This window comes from Pollicipes pollicipes, unplaced genomic scaffold (genome assembly GCF_011947565.3).
Source record: "Pollicipes pollicipes isolate AB1234 unplaced genomic scaffold, Ppol_2.1 Scaffold_6686;HRSCAF=7923_pilon_pilon_pilon, whole genome shotgun sequence".
NCBI lineage: Eukaryota > Metazoa > Arthropoda > Thecostraca > Pollicipedomorpha > Pollicipedidae > Pollicipes > Pollicipes pollicipes.
This window is the reverse complement of record NW_023596921.1, coordinates 17,585,837-17,611,922: the sequence shown is the minus strand read 5'-3', so window position 1 is coordinate 17,611,922 and position 26,086 is coordinate 17,585,837. Positions and strand designations below refer to the sequence as shown.

General features: G+C 63.1%; 1 protein-coding gene across 1 annotated transcript; it reads left to right on the top strand.

The window, feature by feature from the left end:
* Window positions 1-26,086, top strand: LOC119107983 (stromal interaction molecule homolog; the record flags this gene model as incomplete). Its single annotated transcript, XM_037231570.1, is given in 12 exon segments — window positions 1-104; window positions 14,083-14,324; window positions 18,582-18,697; window positions 19,117-19,286; window positions 19,622-19,756; window positions 20,492-20,659; window positions 21,057-21,321; window positions 22,084-22,152; window positions 22,593-22,733; window positions 24,005-24,239; window positions 25,080-25,203; window positions 25,937-26,086. Coding segments are annotated over 12 exon segments (1,919 nt in total), but the record flags the coding sequence as incomplete, so codon positions are not given.

Below are 26,086 nucleotides of genomic sequence, written 5' to 3'. Positions count from 1 at the left end.
GGGAGGCTGAGGAGGACCTGCTCTCGTACGACGCCATCAGTTCGCTACACCTGCAGCTGGACGATGACGCCGACGGCCAGATCGACAAGGCCGAATCGGACGAGGTGGGTGAGGCGGGTGCGGTGGTGCCGTCGCCCCGCTCCGCTCCGTCGGCGTCTGGCGCCAGCTGGCGGGACTGACCAGCTGGCCTCTCCTGCCGTTGAGCCACCGGGCGGTTTGCGCGGCCCGTCCGGGAGTGCGGCGCGCCCACCTCGTGGCGTGACTCGCAGTCTCACTATCGTGCGGCCGAGCCTCGCAACGCGATCCGCTGTCGTCGGTCTCTTCATCATGTCAGCGAATGCTCTTCCAGTCTCTTTGGCTGATGTCACAGAACCCTGTATGGACTCTTTCACCTGACTTCTGTGGATGTCATCGCGCACCCTTTATGGAACCCCGGAGACTGCAGTAGTCATATTGGCACCCGGGAGCCATGACGCAACCGGGATTCGAACTGGGGTCCCCCACGCGGGAACCAAAGGCGCTAACCACTCTGTAATTACGCCCTCCTGACCTGTCCCAACCCCTTTCTGACCTCCGTGACTCGTGATCCGTGAACTGCGTCACTTGTCCCTCCCCCTCACCTTCACTCCACCTGCTGTGGACGTCATCAGTCCTGGCTGGTGACACCTATCCCTGCTTTCTGTCGTCACCGTGACGACCGGACGTCCCCCCCCCCCCCCCCCCCTCCGCGTCTCGTCTTCGCACATTTGTCTATCAGCTGGCAGGGCGCGCGGCACAATTCTGGAGATGTTTTGTGCGTGTGCGCGTGCGTCGGCGGGCGCGGCCGCCCGACGCCGGCATTCCTGAGGCGGCCGGTGCCAGTGGCCGCCCCACGCATTCCGTCCCCTCCCCTCCCCGCCCCCCCTCCCCTGGCTCCGTCCGGAAGGTCGGCGGAACGTGGCGTCGGCGGGGGCCACGCTGGCAGCCCGCCCCTCCCCTGCCGGCTCCTGTCCGGAAGTCGGCGGACGTGGCGTCGGCGGCGCCGCGCCGGCCAGCTTCGGCCACGCTGGCAGCCCGCCGCTCGCTGTTGTGATGACGCGCCGGGCTGGTGGGCCACACGCTTGGCGCCGCGGCTGCGGCTGCCGGGCTGTTTGTGGACGGTTTTTGCGGGGCGAAGCGACGCTGGGCTCAGGACAATCACGCATTTACCACGACAGCTAGCGATTGTGCAACCTGGCAGCAGTCACCTGGCTTCGGTCCGATGCTATGTGCGTGCCTGTGTAATGCCGTGAGCGGTGAGTAGCATTCGCTGTGGACTGGTGCTCGTCACGCAGGCCCAAAAGGCACCAGCCGTCTCCCCCGAGCTCTGACCGCGCTCCAGTCATTGCGGAACTGCGAGGTGGCTGGCAGGGTGTGTGCTGCCGGTACCGATGCCGCCAATCGTGCACCTGTGCACGGCATGTTCGGCCGGAGCTGTCGCGCTGTATCTACGCGTGGGCAAGTGACCCCGGCCAGGAGCGGAGTGTGCTGAAAGGGCGGCCGTTACGACTCGGAGCGGCCCGCTGCAGCTCTGCGCGGGCCGCTACGGCTCCGAGCGGCTCGTTGTGGCTCTGAACGGGCCGCTGCGACTCTGAGCGGCCCACCTGATCCGGACGCAAACGCCGTGACCACTGCTCGGCGAGTGGGGGAGAGAACGTGTTGGGATCCCAAGACTCGCAGGCACTCCGGGCGCGGCGACAGTGGATTCGCCTGCTGCTGTCCGTCCTCCTTGGAAAAAGTGTGAATCATATGGTTTCACACCTGAAAAAGAGTTCAATATAAAAACTTTATTACCTACTCGGCCGTTCGTAGTTTATCGTCCGTCGCCCAGATAGCGAACCGCGGCGGGCTCTGGTCATGATCATGAATCTGTCATTCTTGGCAAAACTTGAAATGACAAGCACTCGATAGGCCTGCAAAATAATGTTTGTTGCGATTGGGAAAAATGGCGAATATTTTGCGAGCGTGGCATGTGTCCATCGGGCCTTGTCAGCACTACACAGGAGCTTCTGCGTCGGTGTGCTGGACGCAGGCTGGAGACGGGCTGCCAGTGGGTCGGTCGCGACTCCGGCCGGGTGGAGACTCCCGCGGACAGCTGCCGGTGGGTCGGGTCGGGACTCCGGCCGGGTGGAGACTCCCGCGGACAGCTTGCCGGTGGGTCGGTCGCGACTATCCGGGGCCGGGGGTGGAGACTCCCGCGGACAGCTGCCGGTGGGTCGGTCGCGACCCCGGCCGGGTGGAGACCATCCCGCGGACAGCTGCCAGTGGGGCGGTCGCGACTCCGGCCGGGTGGAGACTCCCGCGGCGGCCGCGGCCGCCCGTCCCAGGCTGTCACCCAACGGGTTACCAGCGGGCCGACCTTGAGGCGAGGTGCCGCCCGCCCTCACTATTTTGACTGCGCCCACTGGTATGTGGTCACCGACGGTTCGAACTTGAAAGCCCAGCCGCCCTGAGCTGAAGATCATGCCGTGGATTCAGAGCACCGCCGGGGCGCGGCGTATTGGAACGGAATGCCACGCTTCTCCGTTGACAGACCGGCCTGGCTAGCCTCATGGCTGTGGCCGGTGGATCGCCGTGGACGTTTATGCGCTTCGCATTCGTGTCTGCTGTCGGCTGATGTGATTGCGCTTCGGCGGCGCGCCGAGCCTGCCTCCGGTGCTGAGGACGGCACACCGCTGGAGCCGAACCAGCCCCACATGTCACGTGCGGGGCGTACCGTCTCTGTCCTGCGCTGTACAGGACGTCCCAAGCCTTGGTCCGGGACGCGTCACTTACCGGCTGCGGGTGGGTGACCGGGCACAGCGGTGCTAGCTGTTGCAAGGAGACATCCAGCAAAGTCGCCATAAAGTGAGTGGCCGCCGCTCGTCCATTTGGGAAGCGCGCGGTCATCTAGGGCGCCCATCGTTCTCTGGCCGCGCCGCCGTGACGCGAGGCGAGTACACAGCGGGTGGTGAGAGACCACGAGAGTGAGCCTGCCTGATCAGCCTGACTGATCAGAGGTCAGCCTGCCTGACCTGTCCTCTGATCAGCCTGACTGATCAGAGGTCAGCCTGCCTGACCTATCGCGTGCCCAGCGCTGGCTTCGCTCTGTGCCGTCCCCGCCGCGTGGGCTAGACCGGTCCGTGTTTCACGTGAGCCCCCGGCTGTCCATATCGCGTCACGTGATCCCTCCGGCCTGTTGGCTGTCGCGACATAACACGCGTCACAGGGCTGCTCCTGTTTGCCCCTGCGCCGGCAGTGCGCCCTGCTCGTCATGTCCGCCGGCGCCGCGTCCGCCGGTCTGTGGCCGGCCCCGTGGTGTCCCGCCCGGCCCCGTGTCCCGCCAGCGCCGTGTCCGCCGGTGTAACCGGGCACTGCCCGTGTCCTCTGGTGTGCTGGCCCCTGCCGTGTCCGCCTGGCGCCGTGTCCCGCCCGTGGGTTGCCGGCCCTGCCGGGTCCTCCGGTTGTGCCGGCCCTGCCGTGTCCGCCGGTGTCGTATCCGCCGGTGTCGTGTCCGCCGGCCCAGTAATGACCTTACGCATCGGCGCGCGCTGTGTCCCCGGGCGGCTGGCCCGGACCTATTTCGGCCCGGCCCGGTGGCCCGCCGGGCGCTCTGATGGCTCGCTCGAGCGGCGCCGCTCCCCGGGGTCGGCTCGGCCTGGCCCGGCGGACAAACGCTAGCGGAGCACACGGACGCTCCCGCGGAGAACGATGCCGCAGTGGCCACCCGCCGCCCGCCGCCCGGTGCCCCGTGCACTGGGGGACCTGGCCGACGAGGGACAGGGAAGCTGGCCTTCGACGGTTGGCGTGGACCAGGTTACATAGTTTCGGACTAGCATTTATCCAATTACCAAAGTACTCCGAGTTGATTTGGAGTTTCGCTGGCGTGCTTGTGGTACGTCGGACGGCGGGAGCGTCGGCGGTGAGTCTGGTGTTCCGCTCCGGCGTGTTCAGGGCTGCCCAAAGCCACCTCCGTGCTGTGTGCCATGGGCTGTCCCCGCGGCAGGCGGACGGCTACAAAAGGACTCGGCGACATCCAGCCGCGGATAAGCGGTTCAGTACAGCGCAGGAGGCGATACTGGACGGCCTTCTGCTGATCGGTGTTCAATGCTCACACGTCAGCTCGCGCCCTGGTGTGAGCCGCATCACGGCACCGTTGAAACCCCAGTCCGGAAACAAACCAGCCGCTGGGGCGGCCGATTGAAACCGATCCTCCATCACGCCCACACGCACACACGCGCACCGCAGCCCCCCCCCCCCCACCTGCTGACAGCCTTGTGGCCGGCTGTGTAGCCCGACCGGGTGGCGAGCTGGCGGGGGGGGGGGGGGGGGGGTGGAGATGGGGTGACAGGGGCGCAGCCAGAGCCGTGGTAAGAAGGGCATAGGGTTGTCAACGCGTTCCCCTGCTAGTGAGAGCCCCCTGCCCAATACAAAATTGCTAGATATGGTTCATTTGTTGATGGAGGCATGCTATTTTTTGTTATTTTTCACCTTTTCCTTCGCTGGGTTGGACAGAAGTCAGAGGCTACCGCGAGATCATTTCTGTCAGAATTTTATAGACAATGCACCGAAGAACCATGTGTTAAACGACTGCGTCAAATAAATGCCGGCGCGGCTAGATTTTTTCTCCGAAAAGGACCAATGGCTGAGCGGTCGCCTTGGTTACGCGGATCAGCTGACTAGCCGGATTGTGCCGGAGACGGCAGGACAGCGAGACCGTCGGCACGGAAGCGGCTCGTGCGCGGTGTCGCACCGGCGGCCCGTCGGCTGCTGTTTGTGTTGGCCCGGCCCGACCCGACCCGGTCCGGTCGCGGTGCCGACTGGATTTCCAGACGTTCGGCTCGCTTCCGGCCGGGCAGGCCGCGGCGTAAGCGAGCAGGCGCGACACTGCTGCGACGAGTGGGACGCACTGACGCACCGGCCGAGCTGTCGCCCGCGCAGGCAGGCTGGGGGTTTGCTGCGTGGCGTGCAGAGGCAGGCAGACAGTGGGCCTTAGCCAGGCACGGAACCTAGTGGGAAACTGTCGGTGGGGGACTTCGAGGTCCAACACGCTAGAGGTGGAACCTGGCGAGGTCACAGGCTGTGTTGACCCGCCCCCGCTGCAGCCCCGCTGGTCTGCTGCGGTGACCTGCCCCTGCTGCAGCCGCCCCGCCTGGTCAGCTGCGGTGACCTGTCCCGTTCGTGACCTGTCCCGTTCTGCGACCTGTCCTCGGTCACCAGTGGTGACCCTTCGGACAACCGCTGCAGCCCCACCTGGTTCTTGCTCGGTGACCTGTCCCCTGCAGCGCCGCCTGGTCTGCTTTGGTGGACCTGCCCCCGCTGCGGCCCCGCCTGGTCTCGCGGTGACCTGTCCCCGCTGCAGCCCCCGCCTGTCACTGCGGTGACCTGCCCCCGCTGCAGCGCCGCCTGGTCTGCTGCGGTGACCTGTCCCCGCTGCAGCGCGCCTGGTCTGCTTTGGTGACCTGCCCCCCGCTGTGCAGCCCCCCTGGTGCTGGGCGGTGACCTGCCCCGCTTCACCCGCCTGGTCAGCTGGGTGACCTGCCCCGCTGCAGCCCCGCCTGGTCAGCTGCGGGACTGTCCCCGCTGCAGCCCCGCCTGGTCTGCTGCGGTGACCTGCCCCGCAGCGCCCCTGGTCTGCTGCGGTGACCTTCCCCGCTGCAGCGCCGATGTCTGTTTGGTGACCTGCCCCCGCTGCAGCCCCGCCTGGTCTGCTGCGGTGACCTGTCCCCGCTGCAGCGCCGCCTGGTCTGCGGTGACCTGCCCGCGCTGCAGCCCGCCTGGTCAGCTGTGGTGACCTGCCCCCGCTGCAGCCCCGCCTGGTCTGCTGTGGTGACCTGCCCCGCTGCAGCCCCGCCTGGTCAGCTGCGGTGACCCCCCCCGCTGCAGCCCCGCCGGTCTGCTTTGGTGATGGGCCGTCAACCCCCGACGGACCGCTGGCACGGCCGTCGGCGGCCGCGCCGGCCGCTCATCGGCGCCGATGAGCCTCAGGTATGTGGTCGGCCGGCGGCGCGAGGCGCACCGACGCCAGCCGAGAGGTGCCGGCCCGCCGCGCCGCTCACCGGCCGGCCGGTCCTCGCCACCCGCGGGGACTTTGGAGCGGGGCGCGGCCGGAGGGCGTCGGGGGCAACTCAGCGGGTTGCCGAGCCCGCCGATGTTCTGGTTGCCGACCGCGTCACGCGTCGTGCGCGGACTGCTGCCGTCGTGGCGCCGCCCCGGACCCGGCCCGGTCGCGTCCGGGTGTGGTCCGCCTGAGGTCAGACCCGACTCGGACGCGCATGCACCGGGACCTCGTCTGGCGCGGCGTTCGGACACCGCTGACCTTTTGCGCGGTCCGCGTCCGCGGACGGGCGCAGGGGGGCCCGGCCGGCGCCGCTCCAGCGCCGCCTGGCATGGGGGTGTGATGCGGGCGACGCGATTCGCCTGGCTGACGGTCGTGCTGCTCGCCTCCCGGCCCGGCCCTGACCTGGCCAACCGGACGTCGGGCGCCGCCGGCGGCGGCCTCACCACATTCCAGGTACGGCCGGCGGCAGCCGGAGGGCGCGGCTGCTGCGACGTCAGACGGCGGCGCTCGGAAGTGCCGTCGCGCGGGCCGTCCCCAGAGGACGCCGACAGATAACCTCCTTACCCGGGCTGGGCTTGATTCAAGCAGTTCGTTGAATCTGTGCGATTGTAATGTTCATGTGACTTATGGCCGTCGTCAAAATGTGCCTTAGAACCTTCTATGGACGGCGAAGCTCGGCCAAAAGGCGTTATGACGTCATTGGGCACGCGGCGGACCGTGGCTGCACGTGGGCGTACGTGGACTGTCGCAGATGGCCGCCGCCCGTGCTGCACGCGCTGCAGCGGTAAATGCCGTGATTGGATCGTGCGGGCCGTGTTTGGTGATCGCACCTGCCTCATTAATCAGCGCCACGGTTTGTGGTCGCGGCCTGGGACACTGGAGTCCGCTGCGGTGCGAGGCTGTTTTGACCTGGGCCCAACACTGCCGGAAGACGCCGTGCCGTGGCTGGGTCTTTCGCTGGACGGTGGCGGCCGCTCGGGTAGCGGATTGCGTCAATTGTCGTGCTGTGCACGGCCCAAATGCATCATGGATTAAAAGAAAGTGATTCTTTCCATGCGATCTTGCAAGGCGCGGAACCAGAAACGAGGGAAACTCCGGCCTTTGAAAATTTCTCGCGTTGCAGCTTACCGCCTCGGGTCGAGACGAGTGTTCATGAGTAAGAATGGATAAGAGCAAAATGTCTTTTGCATCGGTCTTGTTTTTACAGCATTTTGTGATTGTTGCATTAGTATGAAACGCCGTCTGTGGCTATTCATCCGCTACAAAATGCCCGAAAGTGGAACTGTACGTCGGCGTCTTCCCCGTCCCTCCGCTCCGTAACTGTACCCGATAGCTGTTGTTGGACGTGCACCTGAGATAAGGCTTCGGTAATGCCAACTGATCCGATTGTGTTTTTCAAACACAGCTGGGCTGTCAAGGTCACTGCACTGAAGTGCCATTGTCGCAAGCTTAAACGCTCAACCCCACCAGGCGGTGGACGGCACAAGACCCCCCCCCCCCCTCCCTCCCTCTCCCTCCCCAGTGGAATTCCAGAGACCACGAAAAATAACTTTGAACCGTCTTTGTTAAATTTGACGTAAACGATAAAACATGGATCGCGTCTTATGGGACATTTGGTGCAAACAATTTCCCATCAATGGCGGCGTGTTTGAAGGCGCGCAAAGCGTTTTGTTATTGTCCGTCAAATGGCAGTGGCCGGCTGCTTAAATGTCGGCTATTCGTCGGCTTTTACGGGTGTCCTATGTGCGTGAAATTGACGTACAATGCTCAACTTAAAGCATACGAATTGTTCTGGATAGGTTAATGACCTTTCTGTGGTAAGTGTTGTCACGGTATAGTAGTCCAGTGTTTTGATGTAAGGTACTCGATATTATTTGATATTAGATACTTGATATGATCAATCTTTGATGCTATTTTGATACCTTTGCTGTCGAGAGCCAGCTTAGCCAGTTTCTCAAAACAAAATTGTTCATAGTTCCATAGATCGTTGGCAGATCGGTTCTAGGCGTATGCGCGGGAATGCCATCCGGATATGGTGCCTAACTGGATCGAAAAGTACTGTGCTGTGTCCAGAAAGCCGTACTTTACCTTGTTCGCGAGCGTCAGGGTCACCCTAGCGTCTAACTAACCTAGTGACTGACGTCCAGGGACCGAGCCGGGCCTCGTCAGGCCCCCCTGGCGTGGTGCTATCCACCGGTAGTTGTTCCGCAGCTGTAGCTCAGTCTGAGGCCAAAGCGGATGGGAACTTTTCATCCACCTCTCGCCAACGACGCGCAAGCGAAAACAGCTCCCACCTGGCGGAACTTATGCACGCAGGCAGCAACTGCGAAAGCTCGTGCGTTCAGGAGCAGCCGCACGGCCACCCCCACGCGGCGTACGGACGGGTCGCGGTCGAGAGCGCCTGTTCCCATTGTAGTGGTCTCGCCCCCCCCATGTTTGTTGCGATAATTTCATAATTGCTTGGTTGATGGGCATGATCATGATCATGATCAAATTCCTAACATGATCAAAAGCCGTGAGATGGATGTGTTTTGACTACGGCGCCTCCAGTTACTACGTGGAGTGGTGTTCCGCCCTTCGTATAGGCGTAAGCGACATTCCGTTTGTGAGAGATTACCCGTTGTACGTGTTCTGTAGCCGGCAGCGGGGTAAGATTTGGTACAGCTGGCGATGCATCCCATGCAGATGTTTCGCCAAAGCGTGGGTGCACACCAGGTTACATAACGATGTTGTTATCTCTGAGAGCTTGCCGAGCGGTTTGTAATACAAATGTCGGTTTTCCGGTGCTCATTGGGAATGCACGTTGACTTTGTGCGCGAAACGGCGAAGATGACAGCTATAAGACATTCAGAGTCACCATTGTTTTTAAGCAAACATGATTTGGTCTCCATTTGGTAAGAAAATTGTTGTCCTGACGCAAATAGCCGTGATTTTTGCACTCTGTGTTTTCAAGCGTCCAGGTTGAGCTGGGCTGGGACCAGCGAATTGACCCCACTAGATTGGGCTGGACGTCGTGGCTTCGCATATACGCGAGGCTTCTGCCGGTCTTTGTTCCGTGGCTCTAGTTCAATTCAGAACCAAGGGGCGAGAACGTGCCAGCGCCCCTCACCAACGATGGAGGGTAGGTCCCAGCCAGCGCTGACCAGACAAAAGTCGTACTGTTGCCACCAACCATTGACGCCCCGCCCCGCCCAACTGTCGGGCAAACTATGTCCCGGAGTCGGGCGAGTCATGTGTAGAAGTCCACACCTCAGTGCATGGCCGGCTGGGCGGAGGTTGGACAGCCCTTTCGCATTCTTGCCGCCGCCACCGCCGTAAGCTCTCCGGGCTCGGCTTGGCGCTGCCACCAGCACATACAACCCATCATTCACCGTCTCAAAGCATCCAACAGTTCATTATCGGCTGATCGATCGTCTCATGGGGATGCGCAGGTCACTAGGCGCGTTGGGCCTGCTTCCTCGGCGCCGGGGCGGGCTTTCAGCGGCCGGTGCCCGGCAACGTTACCGGAGTTTACTGGCGATGGGCTGAGGTGGTGACCTTACCGGAGTTACGGCGATGGGCTGAGGTGACATTACGGCGATGGGCTGAGGTGGTGACCTTACCGGGGGTTTACTGGCGATGGGCTGAGGTGGTGACCTTACCGGGGGTTACGGCGATGGGCTGAGGTGGTGACCGTACCGGGGTTTACTGGCGATGGGCTGAGGTGGTGACCTTACCGGAGTTTACCGGCGATGGGCTGAGGTGGTGACCTTACGGGTTTACTGGCGATGGGCTGAGGTGGTGACCTTACCGGGGGTTTACTGGCGATGGGCTGAGGTGGTGACCTTACCGGGGGTTTACCGGCGATGGGCTGAGGTGGTGACCTTACCGGAGTTTACCGGCGATGGGCTGAGGTGGTGACCTTAACGGGTATTTACTGGCGATGGGCTGAGGTGGTGACCTTACCGGGGTTTTACTGGCGATGGGGCTGAGGTGGTGACCTTACCGGGGGGATTTACTGTCGCGATGGGCTGAGGTGGTGACCTTACCGGAGTTTACTGGCGATGGGCTGAGGGGGTGACCTTACGGGGGATTTACTGGCGATGGGCTGAGGTGGTGACCGTACGGGGGATTTACTGGCCGATGGGCTGAAGTGGTGACCTTACCAGGAGTTTACTGGCGATGGGCTGAGGTGGGTGACCATTACCCAGGAGTTTACTGGCGATGGGCTGAGGTGGTGACCTTACCGGAGCTTACTGGCGATGGGCTGAGGTGGTGACCTTAACGGGGATTTACTGGCGATGGGCTGAGGTGGTGACCGTGCGGGGGATTACTGGCGATGGGCTGAAGTGGTGACCTTACCGGAGTTTACTGGCGATGGGCGAGGTGGTGACCTTACCGGAGTTTACTGGCGATGGGCTGAGGTGGTGACCTTACCGGGGGATTTACTGGCGATGGGCTGAGGGGGTGACCGTACGGGGGTTTACTGGCGATGGGCTGAGGTGGTGACCTTACCGGAGTTTACTGGCGATGGGCTGAGGTGGTGGCAACCTTGCCGGAGTTTACTGGCGATGGGCTGAGGTGGTGACCTTAACGGGGGATTTACTGGCGATGGGCGAGGTGGTGACCTTAACGGGGAATTACTGGCGATGGGGGCTGAGGTGGTGACCTTAGCGGGGATTTACTGGCGATGGGATGAGGTGGTGACCTTACCGGGGGTTTACTGGCGATGGGCCGGGTGGTGGTCTTACCGGGTTTTGGGGCGATAGGCCCGGGTAGTGACCTTGCCGGGGGATTACTAGCGATAGGCCGGGGTGGTGACCTTACCGGGGGTTTACTGGCGATGGGCCGGAGTGGTGACCTTACTGGGGTTTTGCTGGCGATAGACCCGGGTGGCGACCTTGCCGGTGGATTACTAGCGATAGGCCGGGGTGGTGGCCTTACCGGGGGTTTACTGGCGATGGGCCGGAGTGGTGACCTTACCGGAGTTTCATGGGTGATAGGCCGGGGTGGTGACCTTACCGGGGATTTTCTGGCGATAGGCCGGGGTAGTGACCTTACCGGGGGTTTGCCGGCGCTGGGCCGGGGTCGGGTAATGCCGGAACACCTGGCGGAGCAGGTTACGACTGCCCATAATCGCCACCGTACAAGCGACCCGGGTAGTGGATCATCGCTCAACGGTGCGACTTTCAGCACCTGCTGTAAATAAGCACACTCGACGAGGTGCCTCTCTCCCCGGCCCCGTGACGGCGCGTCTATCCATGCAGACGCCACCTTGACCTGGATGGTGCAGTGCGGGTCGTGAGCCGGCCAGCCGCGCTGTCGCGAGTCACCCGTAGCCGTCCGCGGCGGTCCGCGCTGACCGCAGTCAACACCAGGCGCGGCCAGGGGTCAGGGCCGGCTTGCGTGCGGCGCGCACGCACTGTTTTTGTCGACTTCGGAAGGCCTTCGACGGCACGACGCGGCCGCCGGCTGAATCGTGGCGGGCGCGTGACGCGGTTTCCTGGAGAACTGGTCCGCAAATATGCGCGCTGCCTCTCGCGGCGGTCCCAGCGCCAGACGACCGACGATTGATGGTCCGCTGGTGGGCCGCGAATGAAGGGAATATTCAACATTCGTGTGCCGCGAGCCACACCTGGGATCGTAGCCGTACGCGGACGGGGAGACGTCTCGAATTAGACCTGTCGCGCATATCTGCAGTCAAGCACAGTCTGATAGTGTGCGCTTACACAGCCGAAACCAGTGTGCGACGAGAGTGATCGTCGCACCCGCTGACAGGCAGTTTGATGTCTCGCGTTTGGTTTTGTGACGGCGTGTGTCTGGAAGGCCGCGCACCCGACCGCTAGCTGCGCCACCAAACTCCCCGCACCAAACTCCCGGCAGGCGTGATAATCTTGGCTGTCCGGCGCTGAAAAAGCACGACAGTCACCTGAAACAAGTTGCCTGCTCGAAAACAATATTTTTTTCGCAAGCCCGCGCGGAGCGTGTGCTGCAGATACCAAGCAGTGGCAGCGATCAGTCGGCGGTCGAAGAGCAGTCTGGTGCCGCGCTCCTCAGTGTGCGGGCTCATGGTGCGTGACCTCACGCGGCACGACGCTTCCGGCACTGGCCGACCAGCGGCGTGACGGGCGGCTGTAGAGTGAGCGGTGCGGGCCGTCTGGGGCCGTGTCCTGCGGCGCCGTATTGACCGTCGCCTCCTGACGTCAGGCCATGACGGTCGCCTCAGGCCGCGTGGGCCGGGCCGGCCGTCCCAACTGCCGAACGCTGGCTAAACTCGTCCGGACGCGCCGCCTTTGGCGCTCCGGTGCCCGGCTGCCAGCGGCCGGCTCCAGACAAACGGCCGCGCTGACGTCACCACATTGTCCGGCGCGCGGCGATCGTTACGGGCTGCCCGTGACGGCGCGCTCGGGCACGGGTGGCGGGCCGCGGGGCTCAGGTCGCTGGCCTGAGTCGGCCTCTGCCGGCGGAGCGGCTCCACCGCCGCGCGCCGGGTCGCGAGATGTCTGGTCCGGGCCTGGGAACGCCGGGTCTGGAGGAGATGAGGGCGCTTCGTTGGTATGCGTCCCGCCGCTGCTGGTACGTCACGCGTCCGATGCGATAGCACGTCTGGGCACTCTCTTGTCGTGGCGCGTCCGCCTGCTCTGCCATCGTGATGGGTTCATCGTAGTGGGCGCGTGTGGCCACGTGCTCGTCGTGACCAGCGCAGGGTCGCGCGATGCCCAGCTGTCGTGACGGAGTCGGCTGGTTCGGCGCGTCGCTGCCGGGCCGGGCTGCTGGAGCCGGCCGCGGCGGCGCCCTCCCCTCCCGGGACCGGGCCGCGGTGAGCTCTTTCGGCGCCCGTCTGCTGCCGGGGCCCAGCTGTCGGCTCCGCCGGTTCCCAGAACTATTTGGAAAGGCGTCGCCACTTGGGATTTGCCCGGCGTCGGTGTTTTGTGCAGCTCTGAGTGCCGCACTGGATGCGGCTCCGGGACTGGCCGATGGATGTTTGGTGGGCTTCAAGAGGTCATGGCTCATGGTCAAGGCTTGGCATGGGACACAGATCTCTCACATCCGACGCATGGCGGCGATGGGTGTAGAACACGTATATTCTTCATTTGCGTGATGGTATCTGGAGATTTGTCATGATTGCAAGGCATCTATGCATGAATGTATGCCCCCCACCCGTCTTATGTCTGGCTGGTATGTAATCTGGCTGGTATGGAATTGCCAGTCCTTCCAGGCTGAGTAGCGGTCTCATGTGAGCGGATAGTCGCTGGGCGGGAAATTCCATGTCAGCGTAATCACCAAGGCTCGTGAAAGACATGAAAGGTCGCTCTAAAGGCTATCTCGAGACGCTGTGCGCCGGTTGCCGTGATGATGTCTTCGGCCGGCCCGACCAGGGTACCTATGACACGGATTGTGTCCAGAAAAGTCTTGCAACCCATCAGAGGTCTTTGGGTCATGAGCGCTACCGCCTGGCTTTTGACTTCCCCGTTAACACAGCCTCCCATCGTTATGACGCCCTCCACCGCGTGGCATCTAACCCAGAGGCCGTCATTAGCGTGTTAGGATTGACGCGTCCGTGCGATGAGGTTTGCGTCCCATTTGTCAGTCGTAGGAAATCCGCCACTGTTGCTGCAATCGGGTGGCGCGCGGTCGTAAGCCGCCGCAGCAGCCGACCCCTCCAGCATTGAGAGGTGATCGCGCCCTGCGTCGGCTGGCTCCGGGAGCCCCGTCACGCCGGCAGTGCACGGGACATGATCTGGCGTGCTGGCTCCGTGGCTTCGTGGCGGGGGTGCCGGCGTTTGAAGCTGCTGTCTGTGAGGCTCGCGGGTGGAACGATGCTCGTTGTGCTCGTGTCATAAGTGCTAGTGCTGTGCTGTCGTACTATTCCGCATTGCTAGGAACGCGATGTGGTGGACGTTGGATGCTTTGTGTTGAAATGAAAAAAACGCGAGCAATTCTCGTCGGATTTCGCTCCTCCAGCAGGGCATGATGTCCACTTCCCTTCGCCGCCGTCCACTCGGTGTGCGCGCCTGACCAGGCCCCTGCCCCGCTGTCGGCAGTTCCTGCGCGAGGAGCTGAACTACGTCCAGGGCTACGGCAGCCGGCAGGACCTGTTCCACCGGTCCGACCAGAGCCAGGATACGGCCGTGAGCGTGCGCGAGCTGTGGGAGCACTGGCGCCGCTCGGCCGTCCACAACTGGACCACCGAGCAGACCGTCGAGTGGCTGGTGCTGCACGTGCACCTGCCGCAGTACCGGGAGGTGTTCGAGCTGCACCACATCGCCGGTCCGTCGCTGCCCAGGTAGGCCCCGCTGCTGACTCCGGCGCGGCTCGTGACGTCTGGGACGCAGAGGGCTGAGCGTGGCTGGGATGGGCGAGGGTCGGGGCCTGGCGCGGCCGGTGGTTACGGCCCGAAGCGGCTGGGCCGGTCTCGGTTGCGCACGTGTTGAAGCCTCGGCACTTAGCGATACGGGGCAGACCGTCGGCAACGGCAGCCGGGTACGGGGCGGGGAGTAAGAACTGGCCTGTTCATAGTACGGGCGTCATGCTCTATGTTAGTTTTTTGATTTTTGTTTTTAGGTTCAGCCGAATTTTTCATTGGATGGGTTTCTAGGCTCAGAGCCCACGGCACGGAATACTTGATGTGTGAGCTCTTATCCCACCATCCGATCTTGAGATAACAGGTCGACGGAACGGCAGAATTTTGTGGCGAAAATTTAATGTGCCGTAATGCTCGACGCGGTCTACTCCACCCTCTGACATCACTTGACCTTTAACGCGGCCACTGCCGTCAGCCACAGGCCATTCCAATCAGGACGAATAGCGAGTGCTTAAAGGGACCCGGACCAAGTGCGTGAATGGGAAGACATGTGCTCCCCGCCACAAGTGAATGGGAAGACGTGTGCTCCCACCACAAGTGGGTGAATGGGAAGACATGTGCTCTAACGAACTGAGGCATCGGGACGGACAATGACAACGTATTCACCGTTTGGCGCACAAGGTGCGTGTAGGCCGTGGGTAGCGTTGGCCATATCGCCAGTGTTCTGCGGAACTGATAGCTATGGTTCATGTCGCGGTCTGGGTCCATGTATATGTGTCGGGTCAGGAGTGAAACTGACCGTCGGTGACCAGAAGTCGCCGAATCCACGCCGGCAGTCACCTGGCAGTCTTCCCATGTGGGGCCATGTCTTCCCAATCTTCCCAGTCTTCCCATGTCGGGCCCGCCGCCGTCCTGCCCTCTGGCGGCGGGTTGCGGCCGGACTCACTCCCGACGGAGGCTGGCGTCTGTGGCGGCGCTGCCGCTGCCGCTCCGCTCGCGTCGGCCGGGCCTCCGCCTCCCCAGCCGTCTGACAGGCCTTGCAGACAGACCGCCCACGCCCGGCCGGGCCCGTATCGAACGCTGCCGACCCCGGAAGGGCCCGCACTCTGTCGGCTACAGGTGGCGGGTCCTGCTGCCGCCGCGGCGGCTTGCTGCGTCACCCTGGGGTCGGCCGGGTCGCCAGCGCCGCTCCGTCAGCGGCACGGCCCTGGCGCTGGTCTCGTCTGCACGGGGGTGCCCGTGCCGCCCCCTGCTGTGAGGTTCCACTGTGTCTTGAGACTCTGGCAACCCTGTCAGGGTCTCTGTGTTCGGCCTTTCGGAGGCAAGAATGTCGATATTTGTTCATGCTATCGTGCCCCGGGCTCGAGGTTTACGACCTGTTGCCCCTCCCCCTCAAGGTCGGTCATTCAGCATCAAACCGGGCGGCGATCAGCCCAGCATTCGGGCGCCTCCGGCCTGACCAATCGGCCGGTCAGGTCAGATGTCACGCTGCGGGGTCAAAGGGCAACAGATCAGCAGCCAACGTATTGTGCGCACAGAGGCCGCCGGAGATGCAGAATCCTGGTAGCATAAATTGATATCTACCCCCTGCGCGCTCGTTTGGATGAATTTGGGAACGCCGTCCCGGCTGCGGCGGGTCGTCCGTGCCGGTCCGGGCACTGGCCCGGCACTCCGGGGCCGCCGGCTGCTGGAGTCCCGCCGTCGACGCAGTCTGCGGGACATTGTGCCTGGGCAGACAGCCGCCTCACTCGGCTCATCTGGCGTGCGTCGTGCGCCGTCGGCGTCTCGGCGCCGCGCGCTCTGCTGCTGGCCGTGCTCAGCGGTCGGCGTCGCGTCATCCGGCGCGTTCTGCCGTCGGCGTGCCGACATTCCGCCGGCCTGTGCCAAGAGCGGCCAGCTATCGGGGACAGGGCCCGCCGCCGCCCGCCGCCAGCCACGCGGCTGCCTAATCAGACTCATTTTCCGCCCCCCTGGCCGCGACGTACTGACCCCATCGGAGAACGGGGTCACGAATCCGCCAGTGGTCGTGATCTTCGCGGAATGTGGAGCCGGCCTTGGTGAAGTGGGTCGCGAGATAAGCAAAGGCCGACTCTAAATTTGCCAGTTATAGACGCTTTGGAGCTGCGCGTGTCGTTTGGTGGACGCCCACCGCGGGTCGTTATCATGACCTCGATCACCCTACCTATGCACTTTAGGTCATTGACTTCTAGAATTGCTCGATAGCTGCGTATGGAGTTGTTTTATTGCCGTCTTTTATCTCACCGAGCGCTGCTGTAGCGCCCGGCCTCCCGGGCACCTCCCGGTATGACGCCGAGGCGTCGCCGGCGGTCAGATACCGACAAAAACCCGCCGTATTTCTCCTGAGCGGCCTGGCGGCACGCGGCCGGCCGCGCTCGGTGCGTCGGCGGTCTCGGCGCGCCTTTTCGACGCCGCGTGCCGCTGCGCCTGCGCTGTCGGCGCCCGCCTGCACCCGGCGAGTGGAGGCCTGGCGTTCTGGCCGACGGTGGGCCGCGCACTGTCCTTATGGCGCGGTGTTTCGCTCCTGACAGGTCAGGCCGCCTCGTCATCACTGGTTTTCGGACGGGTGGCAAGGGCGTCATTTGGTCCTTACTGGTGGCCTTCAGACGAGCCAGGCCAGCTCGCTATGTCAGTCTGTGTCATCAGGTATCATACGCCGACAGGTCAAGGCGTCGCTGTCATGAATAGCCGTGCCCGACGCGTCAGATGTCGGTCCGACATGACTCGTCCTCCCTCGACGTCAGTCACGGCTCTTTCGTGACCGGTCCCTTCCGGGTATGTCATGTTCCGCGGCTATGTCATGCCGTGTATGTTATGACTAGTGTTCCCCTTACGTCGGAGCGCCGCTCCGTAGTGACGACACCTTTCCTGGTGTGTCATATGTCAGTCCGTAATGGTTGGTCCTGTCCTGACTGGTGCGGATCGAGGCTGTGTTGTCTCTGCCCATCCTGAATCTGCTGGTCCCGCGGGGCTGCGGTTGACCCACTGACCGCCACCGAAGTCTAAAGAACCGAGCGTACCGGCGATGTTCGGGTCGCTGGAGGCGGGTCCCACGTCCGCTGCCCGAGCGGCCTGGACGTGATGCGCACCTGCCGCGCGCGTTGGCCGGTGCTGGCGGCGCCGGTGGTGGCCTGACCCTGGCCCGGCTGGCCCGGCGGCGCGGCAGCCGCGGCAGCCTCCGCCACCGCAACAGGTGCGCCACCGGCGCTCGGTCTCAGCTGGTGGGCCGCAGCTGGCGGGCCCGGCGCCGCGGCCAGAACGGGGCAAGTCTGGCGCCGGCCGGGCAGACGTCCCGTCAGCCCGCTGTGTGTGCGTGCGCACGTGCGTGTGTGCCTACATGTGTGTATGCGTGCATGTGTATATGTGTGTGTGCGTGCGTGTGTATGTATGCGCGCGTGTGTGCGTGCGTGCGTGCGTGCGTGCGTGCGTGCGTGCGTGCGTGCATGTGCGTGTGTGCGCGCGCGGGCATGCGTGCGTCGGTGTGTTTGTTTGTGTGTGTGTCCACGCCTGCGCACTTTCCTCTGGCTCGGGCGCTGTGTGAGCCTGCCAGGAATGTGCGATATCCGCCAGCCGGGTGGCGGCGGATACGGCCGAGGGCGAGGCGACGACGGGCCGTCGGCTCCGTGAAACACGCCCCCGTCGGTCTGGGGTCCAACTGTACCAGCCCCCCCCCCACCCCCCCGGGATAGCTGTCACGTGGTGCGGCGTTTGCTTGCTTGGCATTAGTTTTTTCTGTTCTCCTCGGCCGCGGCGTGGTTTTCGAGATGTTAGCTTCTTCGGTTCACTGGGACAGATTAGACTAGAGCTAAGAGTAACTAGCTATAGCGCCTGGTCGGGGGCTCAAATAAATGAGTAAGACAGATGTAAAACTCTGCATTCGGATTCGGTTGCGAACGCCGCTACCTGAAAACACCTGTGCATCTTTTGCCTGGCTTGTGCAAATACCATTTTGCCATTTCAATGGTCCGTTTTGTGCAAAGCAAAACAGCATTACGACAGAGGCAAATCGAGATCGATGCCGTTCTGTGTGCTTGATGAAGCGATGCTGACTCAATACGCGTCGATTGTAAGCCCTCGAGGCGTGTTTTGTGCAGCAGCTTTCATGCCAGTACGGTGTCGGCTGCCTTTCCTGCAGTCCGCCCCGGCTTTCCCTGGCTGCTACGCCCCCGTGTTCGTGTGTGTTCGCGGGGCATTGACCGGCTGTTTGCCTCGTGTCCACAGGCTGGCGGTGAACAACAACCACTTTCTATCCGGCGTGCTGGGCATCAAGGATCCGCGCCACAAGCAGAAGATCATGCTGAAGGCCATGGACGCCGTGCTGTTCGGCCCCCCTAAAGGTGACCCCCCTCCTCCCGCCCGGCGCTGCCCGCCCACGTGTCAGCCAATGAATGTGACATCAGAGGGAGCAGCATTGAGCGTGCGGATGTATCGCCTAAAATGGCGCTTCATCTGAAACCAGCGTGCCTGTCTCTCCGTGCGAGGGACACAGTTGAGTGATAGCGGACTCACAGAACCGACACGGGGGTGCCGGTAGGTGTGCCGGTAGTTAACGCGTCTGCGTTAACCACTGCGCGTCTGGGAAACCAGAGGTACGGGGTTCGATTCCCCGCGGTGCTCGCCCTTCCTGCCAGGGTGAGAGGCAGGCGACGCCATATAGCCTCAGCAGCTGAGTGCATCGTAAAGCCCCAATTACATACACATACAGAACCGACGCGTGTCTGCGCCGAGCGTTGATCGACGGCACGCACTGCTTCAGACCCCAGCAACCTGGTGAAGGACGCCATCCTGCTGACGCTGGTGCTGGTGGCGTCCGTCGGCTGCTGGCTCGTCTACCGGCAGAACCAGAAGTTCCAGCTGCGCATGCGCAAGATGACGGCCGACATGGAGAGCCTGAGCAAGGCTGAGGAGACGCTTCTGGGCCTGCAGGTACTGCTGAGGATGGGGCGAGGAGTGCCTGTCACGTGGAGTTAACTTCTGCGGAAATAATTGTGTGATTAAGCCAACTCCTCTTGCGCTCGTGGCTAGGCGTGCATTCCGTGGGGTTGAATTATGCTTGTTTGTTATCTGACGGCTAATTGCGTTCATTAGCCTGGTGTGGCCGCTAGATTTCATACACTGTGCGTGCTCTGTCTCGTCCCGACTCTGCGCAAATTTTGGCCGTGACTGTTACACGGCGCCGTGCAGCCACCTCTGCGACAGCCGGCACAGCGCCGTCGTCAGCAGCGGGACCCGTGTGAGCCCCGCTCCCTCCTCGGCCGCAGGTGGAGCTGGACCGGGCCAACCAGGAGAAGGAGGTGGTCTCCTCCCACAACCGGCGTCTGGAGCAGCGGTTGACCGGTGACGTCAGCGCCGATGGCGGCCAGTCCGAGCTGGAGCGACTCCGTTCAGAGGTCGAGGTCAGTGTCAGGTCAGAGGTCAGGATGGTGACCAGCCCGAGCCAGAACGGCTTCGCTCAGAGGTCGAGGTCAGTGTCAGGTCGGTGTCAGGTCAGCGGCCAGGCAGAACTGGAGCAGCTTCACTCAGAGGTCGAGGTCAGTGTTAGGTCAGAGGTCAGGCTGGTGACCAGCCCGAGCTGGAGGGGCTCCGTTCAGAGGTTGAGGTCAGTGCCAGGTCGGTGTCAGGTCAGCGGCCAGCCCGAGCTGGAGCGGATCCGCCCAGAGGGCAAGGTCATTGTCAGGTCTGAGGTTAGGTCAGCGGCCAGTCTGAACAGGAGCGGCTCTGCTCTTCAATGGCATGGTAACACGTCCACGGCAATACGTCCGATGGGTTTATGAAATCCCCAGGAGGCTCTAATTGTGCATGACAGCTGTTTAAGGCTGCTTCACGTAGTACACACATTAATTTCAGACTTAGTTATGCGGTAACTTACATTTCTGTTTGAATCTAATCAACAATGGTTCGGTTGGCAAAGCAAATCTTAAAAGAGAATCAATTTGACCCTGATAGCGGCAACATTTGTCAGATACGAGAGCCGATTCTGGCCGCAGTTTGTGTCGGGCGCAGGCCTGCCAGGTGGGAATCCCGTGTGCTCACCATAAGCATGGCATGATGGACGTCAACACGCGGCATCTTGCTCTGATCAGGCGTGACGGCCGGCTGACAGACGTGACAGCCGCCCGCGGCGCCGCCAGATGCTGACGGAGACGCTGCGCAGCACCGAGGCGGAGCTGGAGGACCGGTGCTGGAACTGCCCGCCGGCGCTGCAGCACTGGCTGCAGCTCACGTACGAGCTGGAGCTGCGTGACCACAGCCGCAAGCGCGCCGACGCCGAGCGACAGCTGGAGGACGCCAAAGTCATGGTGAGAGGCGGCCAGGGCTGGGTAGGTGGGCCGCTGGCCAGGCTGGGAGGCGGGCAGGTGGGCAGGGCTGGGGAGGCGGGCAGGTGGCCAGCGGTGCGGCAAGGTGACCAGGGACAGTGAGGTGGTCAGAGGCGCGTTGAGGTCGCGCGTGCGCCCCCCCCCCCCCCATGTGCGTATTATTGGGTGGCAGTACCCGTGGACCGTTGATGTTGTGCCATGTGACGGCTTCGTGCGACGGGGACAACTTGCCTGAGATGTGCCTTGATGCTCGTTCGGATGGGTTCGGCGGCGGCAAGCAGCGCCGGCCCTAACTCGACACCCGCGCCCCGCAGAGCCCTCCCTGACCGGCACCCACCTGAGACAGTGCCGGACCTAACTCAGCACCCCCGTTTCGCAGTGCGACAAGCTGCGCAAGAAGCAGAACAGCCTGTACGGCGCGCTGGTCTCCACACACGGCCGCACCGTCAACGACGTCGACACGAGTATCGTCCTGGCGCGGAAGGCGCTGATGGAGGTGACGCAGGAGCTGCAGGAACGCACCTACCGCTGGCGTCAGATCGAGCTGATCTGCGGCTTCCAGGTGGTGCACAACCCGGGCCTGCCGTACCTCGAGTCGCTCACGCGCACTCTGCAGCGCAACACAACGTCCATACCCCGCACCGGTGAGACAGGGGGCCGTGTGGGAGGAGGCGGGGTCTGGGTGCGGTGGTGCCAGAGGTGCGCAGGGGAGGTCGCGGCACGTGGCGGCGCCGGAGGTGTGGAGAGGAGGTGGCGGCACAGGGTGGTGCCGGAGTTGCGCAGGGGAGGTCTGGAGACGTGGTGCCGGAGGTGCGGAGAGGAGATGGCGGCACACGGTGGTGCAGGAGGTGCGGAGAGGAGGTGGCGGCACAAGGTGGTGCCGGAGGTGCGCAGGGGAGGTGGCGGCACACGGTGGTGCTGGAGGTGCGGAGAGGAGGTGGCGGCACACGGTGTGCCGGAGGTGCGGAGAGGAGGTGGCGGCACACGGTGTGCCGGAGGTGCGCAGGGGAGGTGGCGGCACACGGTGGTGCCGGAGGTGCGGAGAGGATGGTGGCGGCACACGGTGTGCCGGAGGGTGCGGAGAGGAGGTGGCGGCACACAGTGGTGCCGAAGGTGCACAGGGGAGGTCGCGGCACGCGGCGGTGCCGAAGATGCGGAGAGGAGGTGGCGGCACACGGTGGTGCCGGAGGTGCGCAGTGGAGGTCTCGGGACGCGGCGGTGCCGGAGGTGCCGTCGCCGGTTTGGGTCCGCGTAGCGCGGTGGTGTGTGCCGGTTTGGTTACAGATGGCGGCCTGCGTAACGTTTCAGTTGTGCGGTTCACATCGGGCGTCAACTTGTGTTTTTTTTGCTGGTGCCCCTTCTACCCCTGGCTGTTTTATGCGATTGGCACCGCGTCCTTATTGCAGCTTCATCGCTTAGAAAATCGGACGATGACCTGGACGAGGATAGCGTCTCTACACACGGCCAAAGTGCAAGTGAGTTACGGGCCGGGCAAAGCACCGCTTTTAAATGACATATTGCCGTATTGTAATGTTGAACTAACCAATCTATGGTTCACTGGCTGTTGTCGTGGAGCCGCGCCAGCGTCTGTGGCATTTGTTCGGCCGTCCACCAGCCGGTGGCGATCAGCTCGAAGTGGTCACGATCCTGCGGCCCTGTCTGATGCATAAACAGCCTTCGATCGTTGCCGACGCGTTGCGCCACCTTTGGCGACTTTGAACTCGCCAGCGGCCCGACGCGGGAGTGGATTGACGTCGGGGAACATTGACGTGTGAACGTGTTGACTGGCGTGCGCCGCGGCGTGTCGGCGGCTCGCCATGACGACCGGGCGGGGTCGGCCCCGCTGCGCGCGCCGTGAGCGGGCGTCTGCGGCGCGTGAAGCCGTGACGTGACGCCGTGCGCCGCCGCGCCCCAGTCTCGGAGCTGGTCAGCCAGTCGGCGCTGCTCTTCCTCAACTCGGGCGGCGGCCCGGTGCCGGCGGCGGCGCGCGCGGCCGAGCGCCGCGGCTCGGCGCGGCTGCGGCGGGCCGACACGACCCCGACGCTGCTGGCCAGCGGTGAGGGCGGCCCCGCGCCGCACCGCGCCGCACCGCGGCCGGCCGGCCAGGTGGCGCTGCCCGCGCCGCTTGGTTCTCTCGTTGGCCACCGTCGGCGCTGCCTGCTGTCGTCGCCGGCTGCGCAGCTCTGTGTGGTGTGGTTTGGGCGTGCGGCGCGCGCCGCCTGGTGCGCCGGCTCGCCGCTGGCCGCCGGCTCGGTTTACTGGTTTGCGCTTTTTGGCGTCGGGCGCCGCGGCTCGGTGCGTGCCCCTCGCAGCGTGCCACTCCCGGCGGCGCAGCTGGCGTCGGTCATGTTGATGTGTTCCGTTTGCGATTGGCTTGCTCCTGCTGTTCGTGGGCTTGCTAGCTGAATTGCGTTTGAAGCAGGTTTTGTTTAGTTTTGTCGTGCGCGTTATTCGGCTTGTTGCTTCCATGTCACGCTATCCCCTATTCAGCCGTAGTTAATGCTCGCATTTGAAATGCCCGGCTGTGGGTGATGGTGTATTTGCCATGCTTCCCAGCCCTGCAGTAGTTTGTGGTTGAGTGTACAGACGTGGCACTAGGCTATCCTGTAGTCGGCGCCAGGCTGGAGTGGCGCGTTCCCCACCCCGCCAGTAGTTCCCAGCGCCTGTTTTCGCGTGGTTGTGCCCCGTTGTTGCACGCACGTGGTCGGCCATACCAGCGAGAGACGTGTGGGTGCCGTGGTTGCTTTATTGGTTGCTTTATTGGTTTGGCTCAGACGCTTAATGATGTGTAGTGCTGCTGTAGTGTTTGTCTCGTTACCTGTCCGAGCATCAGTATGTTGCGTAAGAAGCTGAAAAACGGCATGGTCGTGCCTTCCACTTGACTTACATAATTTGGTATCTTTGCCCTGTTTACTTCATTTCGTCATAGGTTCGCCAATTGAGGTCGTCTTTATTGCGGTTCAGCACTAGCGTGTGTTCTGGCACTATTGCTGCCGTGTGTCGTAAGCGAACGTTCATGTTTGTGTGAGGTTTGATTGAGCCGTTCATTTTTGGACTGACTCCACTGTTGTCAGCATGATTGACACGATTGTTTTTGTTTTTTTTATTTGCTGCCAGTCTTGTCCTACGGCTTTTTTACCAATACTAATGCAAGCAATAAAGGCTCTCAGCTCCTGTTTTTCCGGAATCATTAGTTCTTGTGAAAATTTCTGACTCCCGTTATACCAGGAAGTGTTGTTTGACCGACGTCATTCGGCTGTCGAGGTGCGTGTTAAGATACAGATGGTTGTTTTGCTTTAGTGCTGACTGTGTCGGGTGTCATTGCAGCCTCGTCCACGGCTGTAAGCGCACTCGCCGAACGAGCCAGCGCCTCGCGGCTGCTGGAGCGCGACTCGAGCCAGTCGTCGTACGACCCGTCGACTCGGCCGCTGGAGCGCGACTCGAGTCAGTCGTCGCACGAGTCAGCCCGGCTGCTGGAGCGGGACTCGAGTCAGTCGTCGCACGGCTCGGCGCCGGACGGCGAGCCGCGGCCGGCCGGCTCCATCGCCGCCTTCGCCGACAGGTTTGCATCCCCCGCCCCCCCGGCCGCCGACTGGCGAGCAGCTGCTGACGTCGCGCAGTCTGCCGAGCGATCCCCAAACGGCGCGGGTGATGGCTGTGGGAGGTGCTCTGCAGATTCGGACGGCATTAGACAGACCTTTAAACCATCGCCAGATTCTGGAGATTATCTGCGGGGTCTGCCGGGTGGCGATCTGTGTTCTTTGCGGTGATTGATATTTGCGTATGTGGGAGGAGGGGAGTTGGCAAATTTGCCGAGCTTCGTTATGGCTTGACGGATGTCCGATTCCAAGGATGGATGAAGGCCTTTCATATGTGTGGTGCCGTGCCATTGGTTTGTGCGTCGGTGCCGGAATGGCGAGTACGATCATCTAGTGCAGTGGTTCCATCTCCAATGCTGCGGTTGGTTTGATTATGCCGCTGTGAAGCACTGTTTGGCATTTGACGGCAGCCCTGTGTGATAACCCCGTATGCTGTGTGCCCTGGCTGTCAACCACCGTCTACTGCGCCAATAGCAAGACGCGGCCTACATCGCTGTGTCCCCAACCACATTTGTGGGGTGTCCAGTGTTCATGTCGCCCCCTCCCCCATTTGGACCACGCCGAACTACGACTCTGAGTGTCCCTTATCCACGTGTGAGGGGTGTCCGGTGTGCACGTAACCCCCGTCTGGCCCATGCCGAACCTCTGGATCCCTCCGACCGTCGTCCGACCCCGGTTAAACTGCCGCTTGTTGTTGGTCTGACCGCGCGTGACCCGGCTGACCTGACGTGGCCTGGCGCCGCTGTTGGTCTGACCGCGCGTGACCCGGCTGACCTGACGTGACCTGGCGCCGCTGCCGGCAGTCTGCGACCGTCCGCCCTGCACCGCGTCACTGGCGGCCAGCGGTCGCCGGCGCTGCGCCGCGGCAACATGGTCAAGTCTCACAGTCACGACGCAGCGGTGCCGGCGCCCGCCAAGGAGGCGGAGGTGAGCTCTCCGCGTGGCGTCTGGCTCCCCCGGCCGCCCCGGCGCCACGGACGGCGCGAGCCGGTGGTCGGGGTCGGCAGGTCCGCGTCGGAGGTCTGGGTCGATCGCCCGGTGCGGGCGCCTCTACTGGGCACCCGACACCGAAAACCCATTAGTTTGGTACTTGATCTAACCTTGTCATGCCATTTTTCAGAAGTTATCCCCTGTCGCTCCGTGTTCCTGCACGTGCTTCGCGGTTGGAGTGGTCGAGGTTAGGGCATCCCGTTCACTGCTGCCGCTGCCCCCGTGCTGGGTGTTGTGAGACAGCTGCTGTGTGTGTGTGTGGGGGGGGGGGGGGGGCTGCGCCGCTCCAGCGCGTGACCGTTGTTTCGCGACGGATGTGGCTGCAAGTGGCCCGTCCCGTCCCTGCGTCTGAATATGTCTGCGTGTGTAGCGTCACCGGGGCTGTTATGCGATTCGCCGCCGCTGCAGAGGGCAGCGTGCCATTCGGCTCTGCGCGCATTCTGTCGTGTCGGCGACTGGTCGTCGGTGGTGCTCATCACTGCTTCGCCAACAGTCATGCGCGGCCCTCCAGCCGTCGCCGTGTGTGTGTGTGCGTATGTGCGTGTGTGCGTGCGTGCGTGCGTTGTCGGCCGCCGCTGACGCCGGCGTGCGTCGCTGTTGGCAGCTGCAGACGGCCAGTCGGCTGGTGTCGCGCTCCGACTCGGCGCTGGACTCGGCGCCGCCCTCCCAGCTGGGCTCGCGGCTGCGCCAGATCGCCTCGAACACGCCCACTGTCGACGAGGAGGACGGCACCGACTCCAGCTCTGTCACCGAGGACGGCGACCGCAAGCCCAAGCGCAAGTTCCACCTCTTCCGACGGCACAAGGCCAAGGCACACTGA